General features: G+C 44.2%; 1 protein-coding gene across 2 annotated transcripts in view; it reads right to left on the reverse strand.

Moving 5' to 3' along the window:
- LOC119445327 (uncharacterized) overlaps positions 1-18,502 on the reverse strand; it is a 44,478-nt gene that overhangs the window by 1,748 nt on the left and 24,228 nt on the right. For both annotated transcript variants that reach the window (XM_049663214.1, XM_049663213.1), the window contains exons 6-8: positions 12,855-12,926; positions 7,627-7,746; positions 3,906-4,019 (exon numbers count right to left, since the gene is read on the reverse strand). In XM_049663214.1, the coding sequence (XP_049519171.1) occupies positions 3,906-4,019; positions 7,627-7,746; positions 12,855-12,926 (306 nt within the window). The remainder of the gene's footprint in view (positions 1-3,905; positions 4,020-7,626; positions 7,747-12,854; positions 12,927-18,502) is intronic.

The raw sequence follows: 18,502 nt of genomic DNA on the forward strand, positions 1-18,502 counted from the left end.
GAGCCCGGTGAGATTTTTTTCTTTTTCTTGAACACCTAGCACATAATGTTTTGTTAAAATTTAGTGTTGTTCATTTTTTTATGCCATGTTTGTATTGGGTTCAGATCATTTTGAACTTTGCAATTGTCATTATCAGTACATATTTTATTATAAAGTACCTATACAATCGTCGGCAAAGGTCCTAATTTACGAAGCTACGTTTACATTTATATCATTAATATTGCTACAAGGCACTGCAGTAGCGAACGATGATGACTGGACTGACGAAGACGACGATCGCCGATAGTCACGCGCGCAAGCTTCATCTTGTATGCCTGTCTTCTGCCCGTTGTATATAGTATCGTGTAAATATATTGTCAAGCGTCGTTTCCCCCGTAACATTTTGGTGGAGCGTGCGGGTTTTTCAAGTATCAAGAAAGATTTACGAAGCGGACGCTCCTTGGCTGCATCTACAATGCCAGCCCAAGGCGAGGACGAGAATGCTTCGGGCAGGTCACCAAACGCGCCTCACCCAACTGCCCCGTCATCTTTGCACAACCGCAGGACCCAGGCGCCTTTTCCGGCTCTGACAACACGGACGTCGAAGACTGGCTTCAACTGTACGAATGGGTGAGCACTAGCAACAACTGGAACCCGACTGATGCTAACAAACATCATATTTTACCTGGCGGTCATGGCACAAGTGTGGTTTCTGAACCACGAACAGGAAATTACAAGCTGGGAGGTATGTAAGTAAAAGCTCATCGATCTGTTCGGCAAGTTTATCGGACCGCCGTCGTGCTACACAGAAAGAACTTGCATGCCGAGCTCAGACTTGCACCGAGTCCTACGTGACGTACATTCAGGACGTGCTCGCGCTTGTCGCAATGTCGATGACAAGATGCCAGAAGCGGAAAAGGTTGCCCACATCCTTAAAGGTATTGCGGATGACGCATTTACACTCCTGGTTTTTGAGAACTCATCCACAGTGCAAGACGTCATTAATGAATGCCGACGCTTTGAAGAAGCAAAATGTCGCCTTACTCCAAACTTTACCGACAATAATGTGCACATCATCTGCCAGAAGATTGAAGCTGCCTCCCCAGTTCCCCTTCGGGTGTGTACCCACGACGAGTCCCATGGATATTAATTTGAGGTATCCATTTCGAATACCTCAGCAGGACTAAGTACACATTTTGGAGCTATTTTAATGTAAATTAATCTCAAGGGCAACAAAGCAGTATTGCCACAGCTATCGATTAATCAGTAGGTCTACTGATTTCTTCAAATTTTTATGATTGTGTGAGAAACCTTTGGGAATCTATAGATCTTTTGTATGTTGGAGAAAAACAATAGTGCAACTTTATCAAAAATTTCTGCTTTTCCTATTGCTTTCTAGAAATGAACTTATTTTTCAATAAATAACTGCTGAAGCACCATCAACACTGACTTCATACAAACGAAACGTGCCCCCCCCCCCCCCTTTCTTTCTTTCATTTTTAGGCTTAACCACCAGTCCAACATATAATGAACACTTCAGACTTCAGGTAACGGATGTCATCCGAAGCACTTGCAAAACTGGTTTGAATGTTCAAACAAGGCATCTTTTTTTTAATAGTTACGGTGTTCGAGATTCCTTGTGCTTCGTGTAATTTTTCAAGCCACACACGGTGCCGAGAATTTTGGAGGCGATTGCAGATGCCATATTGTAGAACTAACAATAAGCACTATAGATCTGTGCTGGCTGACACTCCCTTTAAAGGGGGTCCTGAACCACCCCTTGAGCTTGGTGAAAAAACGCATTCCACGAATAGCATACGCCAAGGTGAACACCTCAGCGAAATTTTGAACTCTCGCTTTTGAAACAGCTCGCTTTTCCGTTCCTTCGCTTGCCCTCTCTGGATTGATGAGAATTTTGATTGCGTCAGCGGCCGTCAGAGACAGCGGGGCAGTACCGCAGATTTCCCACTTACCCACCCGCCGTGGTTGCTCAGTGGCTATGGTGTTGGGCTGCTGAGCACGAGGTCGCAGGATCGAATCCCAGCCACGGCGGCCGCATTTCGATGGGGGCGAAATGCGAAAACACCCGTGCACTTCAATTTGGTGCACGTTAAAGAACCCCAGGTGGTCCAAATTTCCGGAGTCCCCCACTACGGCGTGCCTCATAATCATGTCGTAGTTTTGGCACATAAAACCCCATAATTTTTTTTTTTTTTTTGCTGCATAGCATGTAAATACCGTGGCCGCTGTGGGGCACCGCAATGGGCTGTAACACCATAGGACGCATTGCTTGTTGGTACACGGGACCCTACTACTATACCGCTACTGGCGCTCCTGTTCCTTCGGATCAGAGGACGTTGAAGGCGAATGGGGAAGGCAAATACTGTGCTTGAATTATGTACGCTCATGCTAGGACTTTTTGACTCATTTTAAAGAAGTTTTGAGGCTTCAAAGAAATGTGATTCAGGGCCCCTTTAAACTACCTCTTTTGCAAGCGCAAAGAAATATACAGATTTTTCATGTGAAATTCTGTTATTTTGTTTATGACTTGCAATAAACTTTTACTTCATACAAGCAACAAGTGACGCACACCTTTTTCAAAAAAATTTTTTTTTTTGCTCAGACAGAGTCTAAAACATACTGAACAATTCAGAACAAAGGGCACTCAGATCAGGGAAGCAGGTGGCATGATCTTGAGAGACACGCATGCTGTCGCAACTCAAACTGATGCCACCACATTGCAGCTCCACAGCACAATTTGCTCCCCCTTGCAGTGCCTATTCGATCTCTCCCAGCCGACATATGCCGAACGACGACGACCACGAAACTCGTGAAAGTAGACAAAGAAAGCGATGGCTTTCAAATTTTGTACCTGTCTCTGTCCAACCGATTTAACATCCATAACCAGTCCTGTGGCTAGCAGCTATTGTAAAGTCTTAAAAACCCAAGGCTCGGCACTTTTATAAGCACTTTGCCAGGGTATACTGAATGCAGGAAAAAAAACTGGTTACACAAGTATAGAAAATGCATTTTTCATACTAGTGTATGCCAGCACACTAGTGTACCTGGCGGCGGAGATTCAAGTGCATTCAGGTATTAAACACAGCTATTTCACATTGCTTAAGAAAAAAAGCAAAAAAAAAAAAAAGAATAAAAGAGCCAGCACTGATTCTGGGGAAGTGGCATAGCAGGTGGTTAGGACAACTCTACTCCTCTAGTACCTTCACTTGTACGAGCGAAGTCAGAAAATGATTTGGTACTTGTGATAGACGGGTGCAGTTGATTCCATTCTAGTATAGTGAGTGGAAAAAAAGATTGCTTAAAAGTTTCATTGATGTAGGAATATTCAGCTGGATTATTTGTATGGTTTTGACGTTGGTTAGAGATTCGGAAAACGAGATGTATTTCGACGTGTCTAGATTAAAGTTGTTATGAAGGCGTTGGTATAAAAACTTTAGGTGTGCATCTTCTGCTCTACCTGACGGCGTTTTTAGACTAGAGACAGCTAGAAAATGAGTGTCTAAGTTCGTGCACCTGTACTTATTATGTATATACATTTTATGGCTCCTTCCAGTTTTGCTAGGTTAGTCAATGTACGAGGGAACCAAACTACATTGGCATATTCCAGGATCAGTCTTACGAATGTCTTGTAGACAAGGCGGAGTAGGCGCTAGCTTTAGGTATCTTTTAAGCCATAAACGATAGTAAAGAAAGCCATACGCCTGAATCCACAAGTACACAAATAAGACACATCCACTCACTAACCATCATTCTGACACAGGTAGCTGAATGATCACAGCGCCAGAGTTGCCCTCTAGTGATTTTAGTTGGAAACTCTATGCTTTCGTGCACCTTTTGGTGTGCCTTTGTGGTTAACACGTGCTAGCACGGGAATGTGTCCAGTAGGGGGATGTGTAGTCCCTCACCCCAATTCTTGTTCTTGGGCGTCCGAGCTGCTCTCCTTACTTTTTCCATCCTGGACGGAGGGGTGCCCCAGGGGGGGCTGCCATAGCACCACGGCCATGGATGTCCGCTTGCGGCTGCACATGGTGTTACACAGGACAATCGCGAATCTGCAAGGCTATTTTGAGGGCTGGGAAGGCTACAAGCGAGAGCCTCGTACACTTCATTCATTCGTTTTATTTGACTGACTCATTGATTGTGTTAACACTTTCGCTATTGTTAATGAGTATAGTCATCACAGTATTTTATACCAATATAGGCAATCACGATTTCAGTTGTCATGGGAAAACACACCTCGAAATATATTAATCAGTTTGCTTCAGTTGCAGTTGTCAACATAGGTGGCAGCACTCATTAATATTATTACTCAACATAAGAGGTTTTCATGAAGAAGGAAAAGATTAAGGAGAGAGAGATAAAATGCTAGAGGCTGTAAAACCTGATTAAATCAAGCAGCCTAAGTGATTATTTGTCATTGCCCCATTTCAAAGGGATTGCCAATAAAAATCATCATCAGAGGCATCGTGTGTAGTTTTTGTGTTTATTAAGACCTGCTCGAATGCTTGCATTGGAAGTGTGGCTGCCTGCATGCCACATTTCCAGGAAATTTGGTACCATTTTTGTTCATTCCTGTGATACGGAATGCCCAAAAGCAACAGTAAGACTACGCAAGACACCATAGGAGAGGCCTTGCGCCAGGTTCTTGTATTTCAGCATGCACATTTCTCACTCACAGGATACACAAGAAAACTAAAGTGGCCTGGTTCTCGGCCTGTTGATGTACAAGTTCTGAAACAAGGGGCCCTCCTAGTGAGATTCCCCACCGTGCATAACAGCATCGCAATGGTGGCACTTTTTCCTTGCTTTTGCTTCTCTAGCTCAAGTGCACTTGCTTTTTTTGGTTGCTGCACTAAAATAAGCAGATTAATATAATTCAGGCATCTATTGTGTCGTTACTGAAAAAAAAAATAGCAATAAATTAATAAAAGCCATTTTGGTACAAGCTAGGCGAAAATCACTGAAATTTTTCCTAATATGCCAGTTCAGCCTTTTAGTCGAAGTAGTGCAATTTGTGCATTAAAATTTCGTGGGTAAGTGTCCCGATACCAAAGCTGTAGAAAGTACCCCTACCTGGTTATTTCAGTGTCCTGGCTTTTGTGATGTTATGTTCCACTTTGTGTAACATTACAGAGCAACAACGAGAGCGCAATGAACTTGAGAAAGAGCTTTGACTCAGGAGGTTTGCGTCTAAATACATGGCAACAGATAAAAACTGCTAGCTCAGTATTCGCTGCACCAATCTTTATGAACGAAGGAACATGGAAGAGAGAAAAAGTTCGAATCCACTGACCATAGGCAGAAAGTTCTTCATTTAGGGCACCAGTTCTCTTGCCAAAATTGTTAAAATTGTAAAATTCCAAGAAACTCAAATATTAAGTTTACAGCGCGGCAATAAAAAACGATATCACATTTCTGTAAACTGCACTGATGTATCAATACCTGTTGCTGTGCTACTTGGTTCATCTTATTCCGTAATGTTAAGACGCAACCAAGGATGGAAAAAAAAAGGTTCAGGATAGGAAAGAGCGTTCCAATCACTGCACTAATGATACATCTACAGTGGACCAAATCAACGTATTATGCGCAGCTCTGAAATACACCTCCATTTTCTGAGTAGGACTTTTGCAAAACCCTCGTAAACATTATAACAATTACAGAAGTTCTAAACTCACACATCAAACTTGCCTGCGAAAGATACAAGAGAACCGATAAGTTTACAGAACTGCATTGTTTCCTTTCTCATGCAGTTATTGACTGGTGAACTTCCTGCATAATATTTTCTTGCTTATGAATTTCTGACAATTTTCGTAAAGAGCATGAGGACCTAAATCAAAATTCTGGTTCCTACAGTCGGCATAATTAAATTTTCTCTCTTGAATGCAACAAATTTAATTCATATCAGCCCAGCGGTTCTCTATTAAAAGCATTTCTGCGTTTCACACATATTTGAAATTTGAAACAGAATTTAAATTTTGAATTTGAAATTAGAAGTTGGCCTCGAAGTAAAGTGCCCTTTTAACCCTTCCTAATGCCAATCAAAGATACGCTCTAGCATTATGTCAATAGGCACCCTGTACTGCCAAGTCTGTGGGACATTATCTCGGCACCAGACATTCCGGACAGGCATCATAATTGCTTAGGCCTTCCATTAGCTCCCACAAGGTGCTCCCCACTCCTAAGATGGCTGGACTGCAAACCGCAACGGAGCTTCAAGTACTTCCACGACCACACACCACACCACAAGCATCAGCTTCAAACACCCCAGCAGCCTCCGTAAGCCAAGGCCCACCAAGAAATCAATGAGCAAAGGAGCCACGACCTCATCCCAAGACACAGATTGGAACAAAGCCATTTCCTAACCACCGGTCATTCTCGAGAAATTCAAAAAATACTAGTCAAAGCAAAAAAGTAAGAATAGTACTATCAAAAATTGTTAAGCCACTGAATGCTCATTCAAAATTCAGTCTTTGTTCTGAAGAGACACTGTGGCTCTGTAGCTGCAACTACAGAATGATCTGTGCATAGTAGGAGCAGTTCCTGCATAACATGACAACGATGCACTGCTTTCAATCTTCGATTACACATGCTCATTAAAAAGATAAATTAATTTACATGTTAAGCTAGCAGCAAAAAATCACATCATGTGTTTTTGGGATTACAGAGAATTGCATGCATTGCAGGACGAATTAGCAAAGTGGTTAGTCTAAGCGTGGGCCACTTATCCCCTTCGCGAGTGCTGCGGAGCCGTCTGGTTAATGGAGAATACCAAATGCGCAAGGGATTGTACGGAGGATGTCGTGTCACGATTCAAAGACAGCAACAAAGTGCTACCTGATATAATTACGACTGACATTAAAGGTAAATAAATTTTTGCTATGTGAAGGTAAAGTTTGCTAGTTTCGACTTTTCCCGATTACAGGAGATGGTCACACGCTACATCTTTCTTGTTAAAAAGTTGGATGCGCATTAGATCTTTAGTTTGTTTTACAAGTTCCCGATCTTTCATTCTCCCCCATCCCGCTCCCATGTGTAGGGTAGCAAACTGGTTGTGCAAAACTGGCTAACCTCCCTGCCTTTCCTCCTCCACTCTTTCCTTCCTTCCTTCTAATGCCATTTCTATGTTAGTCGTCTACTTTACATAAAAAGTGGCTGCACATTCGATTCAGCGGCATGGTAGAATAGGGAAACACTGCCAAATGAACCAGCAGTGTGTTTTGACATTTTTCCTGCTTTGATCAGCCATATAACTTCGCCTGCCTCGTCAGAGTTGAAGAAAGGGAGATCAACCGTGTTCACAAAGTTCAACCTCATGAAATATTCATACAATAAAGGGCAAAATAACTGATGCAGTTTTGCACTGTTTCTCTGCAGTAGGTGGTGCTGCTGTGTGTACATTATAATATTTGAATGGATTCAATAAATCAGGCCCTGAAAAATTGGTCAGCAAATGAATTTGTGAGGCTTTAATGCCTCTTTTGCTCAATAAAAACTTGTAATTTTATTGGTGCTATTGCAACAATCATAAACAAGCTCTAAAAATCAGGCAGTTCATGATAAGATCGTGAAAGTTGGCAGCTAGTATGCTAGCTTGTCAATTTCGACTCCTCCTTTGACTACACTTACAGGTCCTCGAGCACAGGCCGTGGCAGCAGTGGCTCGGGCGAGGGTTCCAGGTCAGGGTAGAGAACGTGCAGCCGCTTCTCCTCCTCCGTCGCCTCGACACTGCTGCTGCTGGCCACCATACTGGGAGGAGGCAACAAACACCATTCACTTTATTTCAACAGGAATGGTCCGGATGACGATCTAGAAGCTGTAATTAGACAGCTTGAAGGAAGCCCAGGCAGCACTGCGTTTAGGGTACAATACTATACGCTTCAGCCAACCAACAGAACAGGCTGGCTTCAGGAAGGGATATTCTACGATGGATCATATCCATGTCATCAATCAGGTAATCGAGAAATCTGCGGAGTACAATCAACCTCTCTATATGGCTTTCATAGATTATGAAAAGGCATTTGATTCAGTAGAGATACCAGCAGTCATAGAGGCATTGCGTAATCAAGCAATAATGTTAGGCATACGTGAATATCTTAGCAAACATCTACAAGGATTCCACAGCTACCTTGGTTCTCCACAAGTAAAGTAGAAAGTTACCTGCCAAGAAAGGGGTCAGGTAAGGAGACACAATCTCTCCAATGCTATTCACTACATGCCTAGAAGAAGTATTCAAGCCTTTAGACTGGGAAAGCTTAGGAGTGAGGATCAACGGCGAATACAGTATAGACCACTTATTATGTAACCACTTATAGTGCAGGACCGGATATAGTGCGGTCTTTTCAGACTCCTATTAATTTTCCCATAGCACTCCATGTATACACGTATCGCTTATAGTGCAGTTGCGGGAAACGAAATACCGGTTACAGTGCGGCTGCCTGGGAGTGCGGAAGTCAGCGGAGACGGCGAACGCTTCCCTCAAACGGGCGCCCCAAGGAGTGCTCGAGGAAGAAAGAGAGACGAAGTGGAGGAGAAGGGCACGCAGTGCGAACGAACAGCCAGTGAGGCTGAAACCAGAATCTTGAGTGCGAGTCGTGAAATATCACGGCGCGCATAGCGAGCGAGCGCCACGAAACTGCCAACGCTCGCTTCACGATAACGGCAATAAACGAAACTTCAGGGAGCGGGCGGCGCCGGCACATCACGGCGAAGGGCGCACGCGGAGACCGTGGAATGTGAGGGAGGAGGGCGGCAGGGAAGCGGATTTCGCCTCGGCAACTCCGCCGCTTCGGTGGCTCCCCTCGCCCTCCCTCGTAGCTCCCTCATTTTCAACTGTCACCGTGCGCACCCGCCGCCGTGCACACGCCGCCGCTCCAGCCGGCCTGGCGCCAGCTCGCCGAAGTTTCGTTTTCTGCATTTATCGGGAAGCGGGCGTTTGCCGGCGTGGGCAGTTTCGTTGGCCGGCCTGGGACAGCGCCGCTGCTTCCCTCTGCGCCGTAGCCGCAGCGTGCAGGGTCAACACGTGACTAGAAAGTAGAGGAAGCATAAAGGAGAAAGAAGGGTTCACTGCCATTTTCTACACGTGGCTACTTTAGTGTGGCTGAGACGTCGGCACGTACACGCATGTTCCGGCGCAACGCAGAATCGGCGACCTTGCCATTTGAGAGAGGGTAAAATTTCCGCTGCATTTTTTTTTTCGTTCGCGTGCGACATTGAGGGGTCTCTCAATGTCGGTGCCGGAGCAATGCCGGTCGGAGGCGCCGCTGCGTGATTTGGTTCGAATTAACGAGATTCGACTGTAAATTGAATGCAAACGTTCTAGCCGCATTCCTCGACTGTCGCATATGCGTGGCGGCTCGGTGCACACGTTTTGCATATGTGCGGGCCTTGAAAACTGTTGCTTTGGTTATAGTGCGGTACCACTTATAGTGCGGATATTCGCGACTCTGGCGACTTATGTTATAAGCGGTCTATACTGTATCTCAGCAACCTCCGATTTGCAGACGACATTGTCCTATTCAGCAACAATGGAGATGACTTACAGCAAATGATTGAGGACCTTAACCGGGAAAGTGTAAGAGTGGGGTTGAAGATTAATATGCAGAAGACAAAGATAATGTTCAATAGCCTGGCAAGGGAACAAGAATTCAGGATCGCCAGTCAGCCTCTAGAGTCTGTAAAGGAGTACGTTTATCTAGGTCAATTACTCACAGGGGACCCTGATCATGAGAAAGAAATTTACAGAAGAATAAAATTGGGTTGGAGTGCATACGGCAGGCATTGCCAAATCCTGACTAGGAGCTTACCACTGTTGTTGAAAAGAAAAGTGTACAATCATTGCATTCTACCGGTGCTAACATATGGGGCAGAAACTTGGAGGTTAACAAAGAAGCTCGAGAACAAGTTAGGGACCGCACAAAGAGCGATGGAACGAAAAATCTTAGGACTAACGTTAAGAGACAGGAAGAGAGCGGTGTGGATCAGAGAACAAACGGGGATAGTCGATATTCTAGTTGATATTTAGCGGAAGAAATGGAGCTGGGCAGGTGATGTAATGCGTAGGACGGATAACCGGTGGACCATTAGGGTTACAGAATGGATACCAAGAGAAGGGAAGCGCAGTCGAGGTCGGCAGAAAACCAGATGGGATGATGAAGTTAGGAAATTTGCAGGCACAAGTTGGAATACGCTGGCGCAAGACAGGGGTAATTGGAGATCGCAGGGAGAGGCCTTCGTCCTGCAGTGGACATAAAATAGGCTGATTGTGACTATACACAATAATGAATTCATATCAGACTTCAGAACGTTAACAGAACAAATTAAGTTGCAACAAAGGCCTACAGAAAGGAATGACGAAACAATTTTACAGAATACAGGTACTACACAGATAAAGAGCTATAAAGCTGCCGGAATAAGACACAAAAGAACTAGTGTGAAAGACAAAGTCATACAACATCATATAACACCGAAGACATACATTAGGTTTCATACAATCACAAGAGGTTACTTCACCTTGATTTGAACTAAAAAAAGAAACAAGAACAAAGCAGAGAACAACGAATATGCTGGGTAAGCCACTAAAGTACTCTCACTGCAGTACTGTGCAGAAATGATATGGGACAAGCAACATGAGACATTCGTCCACAGACTTTTAACCAGTAGGTTTACTGACATCTCTCTCAATTTCCAAGTGGCACAGGCCTATGTAAGTGAGAGGTCTTCGTTTTATTTTTGTTTTTCTTTCTTCCTTTGATGCTGTTTTTCTGTTCTCATCCCCAAAGGCTAAGGAAAACAACATATGCGAGTAGAGGTAAAAAAAAATAATGAAAAAAAAAAAGTTTTGAAAAGCAAGGCCGGCATAATGTAAAACTATTCCAATCTGTTTTTATTCCAAATCGGCCGTTAGCGCTCTGCGATAGGTCAGAATGGTTCCGAGTCCAGCCCATATGGGCGGGCGCCACGGCCAAATGGGCAGAGCCCGAGCAATTTTGACCAATCGCGAAGGGCTAATGGCCAATTTGGAATAAAAACAGATTGGAATAGTTTTACATTATACCGGCCCAGGGCAAGAAAGAAGACAGAATGATCGTGCCGATCCCATGCACTGTGGGAATCCGTACAAGCAGAGCTCTGATATGCCAGCAAGGCAAAACTGCCACATCACGATAAGAGATGCACAATGAAAAATAACTTTGGTGACAAATTTATTCCGTAGCTGTCCTCAGCCACGGTTGCGGACCTTGCAAAGCAAAGTGTTATTCAGCTTCAAAACACTCAAATCAAGACACGCTAGAGGAAGGAACACACCACAGGCCACAGCACCTAAGCAGGCCACAAAGAAACCGCTTCACTAAAAGCAACCTCCAAATCCCAGTCAGTTGTTGTGCCACTGACACAGTAAAATTGAGGTGCAGAATATCTGGCTTCAAACGAATGAAGGTGCAGCTGCATGGGCTTCTTTTTCAGGTATAAAACTTTTGTTGTCATTGTCAGCTAGAAGAGCATGCACTGTCACTTTTACAAGGAAATATTTGCCACGTAATGCAACTCATGCATCAAGTGCCTGAATGTTGTGGTTTGCATGGGGGAAGCTGGCAAGAGTTTTTTTTCTTTTTTGTTCTTTATAGGCATGTTTCTGTAGCCTCGTGGGTACAGCATCGGGCTGCTACTCTGGGAGAACCAAGTTCAAAACCACTTGCACAATGTTCTTTCTTTTTTTCTTCTTTTTATTGAGCAATAGCGTCTACTCAGCAAGACAGATGACAACACGCCAAATCGCGGGGAAGCAGGCGTAAAAGCTTCCCTTTAAGAAGGCAACTCGGCTACATCACGCTCTGCACCGCTTGAGAACGAGAGCAGCGTTTCATTCAACAAACCAGCTAGCTGAAACTCTGAACTTGTTCTGTGTAGTTCTCTGTGTACCAAGTCACTTTAGGGCTGTATTTTTTCCCTTTTCACTTTCTTCATATCCATAACTTTGTAACAGCCATTATATCGAGGGTTAACAAATCTATATGGTCATAGACTGATTCTTTAATTTCCAGATTTGCTTGATTATTTTAACCCCACATGGTGTGTCACTCCATTTTTCTGGACTCATCTGGACACACATACATGTTGCAAACATAATGGCCACAGTGTTGCCACCTTTCAGGCTGTCACCCATGCCCTGCCACACGTGAATGTAATTCCTCGGCTTTTCGAGCGCCGTACGATGGCTGAAAAAGTTTTTTTTCGTCAACTCGGTGCCAAATCACAACTTTAGTTGCCGATTCACAACAAAGTGGGGCTAGTTACGCCTAGCCGGCAAGGGTGGCAAGCCATCGCAGGAATATTGCCTCCGATACATATCCATAGGCTACAGAAGATCGAAGGTGAAGTCACGTGCACAGGTTGGAATGACGACCGCTTGCGAGTGGGCATAAAGCTTGCGAGTGGGCATAAAACCCATAAAGCTCCAAACTGATTCTGTGCAGTACAGTCTAAAGCGATAATGTTGCGTCACGTACCATTACCTGTACTTTGCAATCAAAGCACTTCGGGGATGTGCAATGTGAGAATGCAAAATGCACTCATGGCCTCGACTATAATGAAATTTTAAGTAAATATGACTTTAATGAAGGGCAACACTGAGAAAAAATGTAAATACATTTTTCGCTGTGCCAGCGTTCTGAAAACACAACTACATTGATTTTACCATTGAAATGCACTTGATCAGCCTGCCCAATTCTAACATTTCTGCCGCCCCATCTATGTCCGAGAAATCGGTCGGTGACTGTAAAAGCTTTAGAGGTTTCTCGTAATAAATGGCTGCAAACTGGATTGGTTTGCAGTGAATGTAGAAGGTGCTGCCTTACCCGTCCAGGCTGAGGTCACTCATCTGTGCCGCAATCTTCTCCTCAGTGATGATCTGCTTCCTCGGCGGGAACCTGCCAAAAGCAAAAGCTTGGCACGCATACACTTATAGACCTAAAAAAAGCAACACATAACTGAGGGCCATACTCTTAGCGAGTTCTTTATTTTTTCTTGCAATAGTTCTGACCTTCACCTAAAAAAAAAAAAAACTTTTGCATGACAGATTCGGTAAGACATCTCATTGAGGTAATGTTGATACAATCGAATCACTGCCTAGTGAACACCGCTTCAACAAAATTTGTGACACAATAAAGTTTTCATCATTTTCTATCGTCAATGTTCCATAGAGCTCAGTGCAACAAAATCACTGCCACAATAAAGTCCTAGAAAGGCAAGCATGGAAATCACTGCCGCGAAAGAGAAAAAGCTAAAACTCAACAACCACTCTCACAAGTGACACTATGAAAATGTTAGGCGAATAAAACACAAACTTCCACCGTCTTTGAATGCCCCCTGAAATACCGTTCACATCAATGGCTATGCAACAGCCGATCATCAGAGCCCGCACCATTGCCATTGCGATTATTGACCCTTTTCGCGGAGCAGTTTGTTTTAGAGAAACGAGATTGCGCTCACGGCGGCGCGCCATACCTCTCCTCAGCGACCGCGCACGAATACAAAACCATTACCGCTTCTACCTTGCTTCTGTGCGATCAGCTGTCGGAAATGCAACTGAGTTTTCGCTAACACACTGTTCCAATCCTGCTAGATTGAATCATGTGGATTGAAGACGTGTGCAGTAGTTGGCTGCAATCAGTGTGGCCAAGTTCGCGGACCGTTGCTGCAACTGCCCGAACGTGTTACCGGCACTTCGTGATGTACGGCTTTCCTCGAGGATACAGAAATTTGCTCGTCTGCCAGCCTTGTATCGCTAACCTTCAAAGAAAGGGCTCCATCCACAGAACGTCGGCAAGAGTGAGTACCACTCGTTAAACAATGACAAAGGGAGTAGCGCGCTTCCTGTCATAGTAAGTTTCGCGCACATTATCTAACCACATCTGTCCCAAATGGCAGGAAAACTTACGCCCACTTTATCGCCGACATATCAAGAATAAGTGAATGGGTGCACACTTGAATATATGCGCACTGTATACGCACAATTAATGACGGACTACACCTATGGCGCACGAATAGTCGAAGCTGAATGTTTCGTGATGGTCCACAAGAGTAAGCGAGTTACTAGCTGTAATATATATTTGCTACAAGGTATTACAATGTACAAAACAGCTATGTTTCAAGCCTTGTGCGCAGCAAGAACAAATCTATCGGAACTGAGCACACCCGCAGACGAATATAACTATAGGCAGAAAATAATCAGATAGTGGCCGCACCGAGGAGCTTCACTGAGTCAGAAACTGACAAGCCACTGCTTCAAAATATTTGCAGAATAAATAACAAAGAGCAAAACACACTAATCCTGACTGAATTCATAATCAGAAAGCTTGGATAGCTTGAAATACATATTTATCCCCGCTTTTAGAACAAGCACCATATACGCTGCTAGTGCTGTTTGGGCATAGCTTAGTCAGCTCCGAAAGCGCTTTTGCATGTTCTCTGAAGATGTGATCAAAGCTTCGTGTCGTCCACCTAGTCACTGTCTACGATATCTCCGAAAACAGGTTTTTTAAGCCACGCCGGCGTCATACACTTCCATTGTAAACAAGGAGGCAACGGAGGCAGTTGAGGCAAGCAATGGACACGTCACCATGTGATCAAACATGGCAGCGCCCACGGGAGTGCCGGGAAAAGAGTCAATAAGGTAACTGAATAAAAATTCCGTTAGAACCCATCTATGATGATTGTCCAAGTTATGCAAGAGCTAAAAGGTTAATTATTTTCACATGGCTATCGCATCACGGCAACATAGCCACCATACCACTAAAATTGGGTAGGGTAGCCAAAGAATGCTCTCGCATTAATAATATGTTGTATTGGGCCACTTGGTAATCATCTTCAGGTAAGACTGCGCAAAGTAATGTGGACAAAGGGAGACACCAATACTACGCTTGTCTCCATAGTGTTTCTGTGTCTCACTTTGTACATGCTACTTTAAAACAGTTTTACTTCAAGCAACAGAACAAGTTCTCGCATAGTTTGTAATGTTGCAACAATGATGCACTACTTTCATTACAAAAGCTCATTCAAAAGATGAGCATTTGACATACTAAGCTGGTGGCAACATGTTATCCAAATTCTGCAATCATTTCCACTTAAGAAAGACATGGAATTCGTTGGCTTTGGATGAACTGCTCTCTACGGTTTCGTGGAAGTAAACCAAGTGCGAGTACACTTGCCTTCTCATATTACAATGTTCCGATGGTGGTTTTTATTTGGGGCTGACATTTGAGGAACACTTGCCACTGCATGTACAACACACTGCATTTGGCTGCAATGTGCAGCAGTTTAGCAGCTAAAAACTTATCCGTTTTTAAAGCTGGAGAAGCATTTGAATGGTGTGTCTTTTCCTGCTTGTGAACATGCGCCAACTACAGTGGAACCTCGATGATACGATCACGGCTAATACGAATTTCCGGATGATACGAATTTTTCTGCGGTCCCGGCCGAGCCCCATTACTTTGCAACGTGCTAGAAAACGGTTGTTACGAATCGATTTTCGACCCGCGTCGGTTGATACGAATAAATGCCGCCCCACCGACGGCCGCGAAAGAGAACAGCGCGTAGTCACGCGCTTTCTCCCTTTCTCTTTCGGTGCGGAGGCGCGGACGCGACGGCAGACAGCACGGAGGCCGCGAATGGACGCGAAGAGTTCGAAGCGGTGGCGCTTTTGTTGCTTTTGTGCTTTTCCTCCTTTTCCGCGTGCCATCGGGCGGAGTGGCTGCCGTGCTTCGGGCCGCGTTCTTTTTTGCGCCATTTTGCCTAGTCGTAGCGAGCTATGTCTATCGAGATACGATCTCAGCTGATTCGCGCGGCCATACGCCGAGGCTCGGGAGCCTCCGTTGGCGCGTCTTCCGATGGCTGCGTTATCGGTGCCGATGGCACAGGGCGATTGTGGGTTTCGCTGCTGGAGTCACACGGTGCAAGATAGCGCGACACGTAATCCACGGTGCAAGGTTGCGCTCGTTCAGTCGGGTGCTCCTCCGCTTCTCCCGCTAATCGCCGTATTTTTCTTGCCGTAGGAGCGCTTCCGTATTCCGAAGGCGTGCTTCGTCCAAAGTTTATTCGCCAACGAGCGACGATCCATCACTAACCTGGGAGCTCTCAGTAATCCGAATTCTGTGTGTCAAGTGAAGACGCCGGCGTGGTTTACGAAGCAGACAACTGCGGTTGCCATCTTGCCCCTGCCACAGCAGCAACCAATGGAGAGATGCCTTTCAGCACGGCAGCCAATCGGAGGCCCGCTTTTATCGGAGGGCCCGTGTGACTACCTATCGCAGACCCGCGCTTCTTTGGTGTTTGTGCGTTTGTTACAAGTTGGTGACGACGGACGAATTGAGAAGCGGAACGGCGAAACTTTGAGCTTTCAAATGATACCAAGATGGCGGCGCTCGGTGGCGGGAAATACGAGATATGGCTTCGTGAACTGCAGTGATTTTGCGCAATTTAAAGCTGCTTTCTCACCCTGCGCACTGACGAATTAAACTTTTTCAGGCACTTTCAGTGTGTTTTCAGCCAAACCATTTTGATGCAGCGTAGATTAGGCGTTGCAGATACCCAAACACATGGTTTTCAAAAATCGATTTTTCTCGCAATTTTCGCGATCTGATCCCCGCGTCCCCCCTTAATTTAGCTAGTTTTAATTGTGTTTCGATGATATGAATTTCGGCTAATACGAATATTTTTCGTGACCCCGTGAGATTCGTATCATCGAGATTCCACTGTACTGCAAACCCAGTGGCTTCCTTGCTCCAGCACTAACTATTTTTAGGTCTGTAGGAAAAGTAGACTCAATTTTAGGAATAATGCATAACAGCCAAGTTTCACTTCTGTGCAACAATTTTACTTCTCTATAAATGTTAAGGCTTACCAGCATCCCTCAAACGGCACTAAACATGAACTTGGCAAGAAAAACAATGGGAATGGGGGAGCTTGATATTTGGTCAAGCCCCTAGGATTTGACTTTAGCCACTGCTCTGCTGCCCCATCATCCTGAAATCTGACCAAGATTGGCCAAATTTCTTTTATTGCAAAATCCCGCAGAAAAAATAAATAAAAATAAAATAAATAAAGAAAATAATACAAAATGAATAAATAAAGCAAGCAAGCTTTTAAGCATTTACTAAAACGCAATTTTCACAATTCATGGCAAAAATAAACCTTAACAGCACTATACAAGAAAAAAAAATTCCTTACCAGTGAGAAAATCAAAATTACAAATGAATAAAAAGCACCACCATTGAACTGAGCTCGTCATTTGCTGTTTTACCAGAAACGCGTGGACAAATGCAGATCGTGCATGGCCTAGGGCAGTTTGATGGATTTTTCACATCTTCCACCATGGCGTCAAGCAGTGCTGCCTAACACTCCCAAGGCTAGGCTATGAACACATGTACAGTGGAACCTCGCTGATACGATTCTGCGTAATACGTTTTTCAGGATGATACATTTTTCTTTCTTTTCCTGATAATACAATTTGGTTGGATAATACGTTGGATGATACGATTTTCGGATGATATGCTTTATTTTCCAATTCCCGTGAAGATCGCATCAACGAGATTCCACTGTACATAAGTACACCACAAAGGGTGACAACAAGCGGGCCAAGACAAGGTGACAGCTATTGCTTAATCTTAATTGGTAAGGCAGGTTGTGGGTTCAACTTCCACGTGCTCTATTCCTTCCCTTCCATTTTCCTTTATCAGAAATATCGACAATATTGCAAATTCAACGTGTCTCTTCAGTAATTTAGCAGTAAAATTTTTAAGAAACTTCAATTTTCTCAGCACCTCATTGTCTGTTGGCTTCACAAGATGATGAAATTCTCATACAATAAAACCTTAAGTTGTGGCAGTTAGATGCTATGCTATGACATCTAAAGAAAGCAGATGTTATTGCAGTTAATGTCTGCTGCTGCATGTAATGCTCAAGAACCCAGGAAAAAAAAATTGTGTATGGATACCCAGAACGAACATAAGAGCAAGCGAACGAGTGGGCGAGAAAAAGAAGGAGCCAGTGAGCGAGAAAGGGAAAAACAAATATTTTTCTTGCAGAGTCCAACTATCGACCACCAACGACGAAAACGGCCAAAGGAAATGAAGAAAGCACTCGCTTAATCAAATTAAGCAAATCCCATGCACTGTGGGAACTGATGTTATGCAAAGCATTTTGCAAGTAGCTGGCTATCCAGCATCATATGGGGTTCTGCAAAGAGTTACCAGCTGTCATTAATGTCATGTCATTAATGTCATGTGTGTAATGCCGTGCATATCCTGATAAAGTATATCCAAATTAAGGAAACCACGAGCACATACCTTGTGGACCAAGCTAATGGACAACTTAGGTCACTGGATCAGTGTAAGGGGCTAGACAGATATACTCAAAGTATCTAAAGTTGGCAAAAAAATGCACTGCATAAAAAAAGACAACAAGTAAGCAGAGTGTGCCATGCATTCAGCACCGAAAGATACAAAAC

Source organism: Dermacentor silvarum, chromosome 3 (genome assembly GCF_013339745.2).
Source record: "Dermacentor silvarum isolate Dsil-2018 chromosome 3, BIME_Dsil_1.4, whole genome shotgun sequence".
NCBI lineage: Eukaryota > Metazoa > Arthropoda > Arachnida > Ixodida > Ixodidae > Dermacentor > Dermacentor silvarum.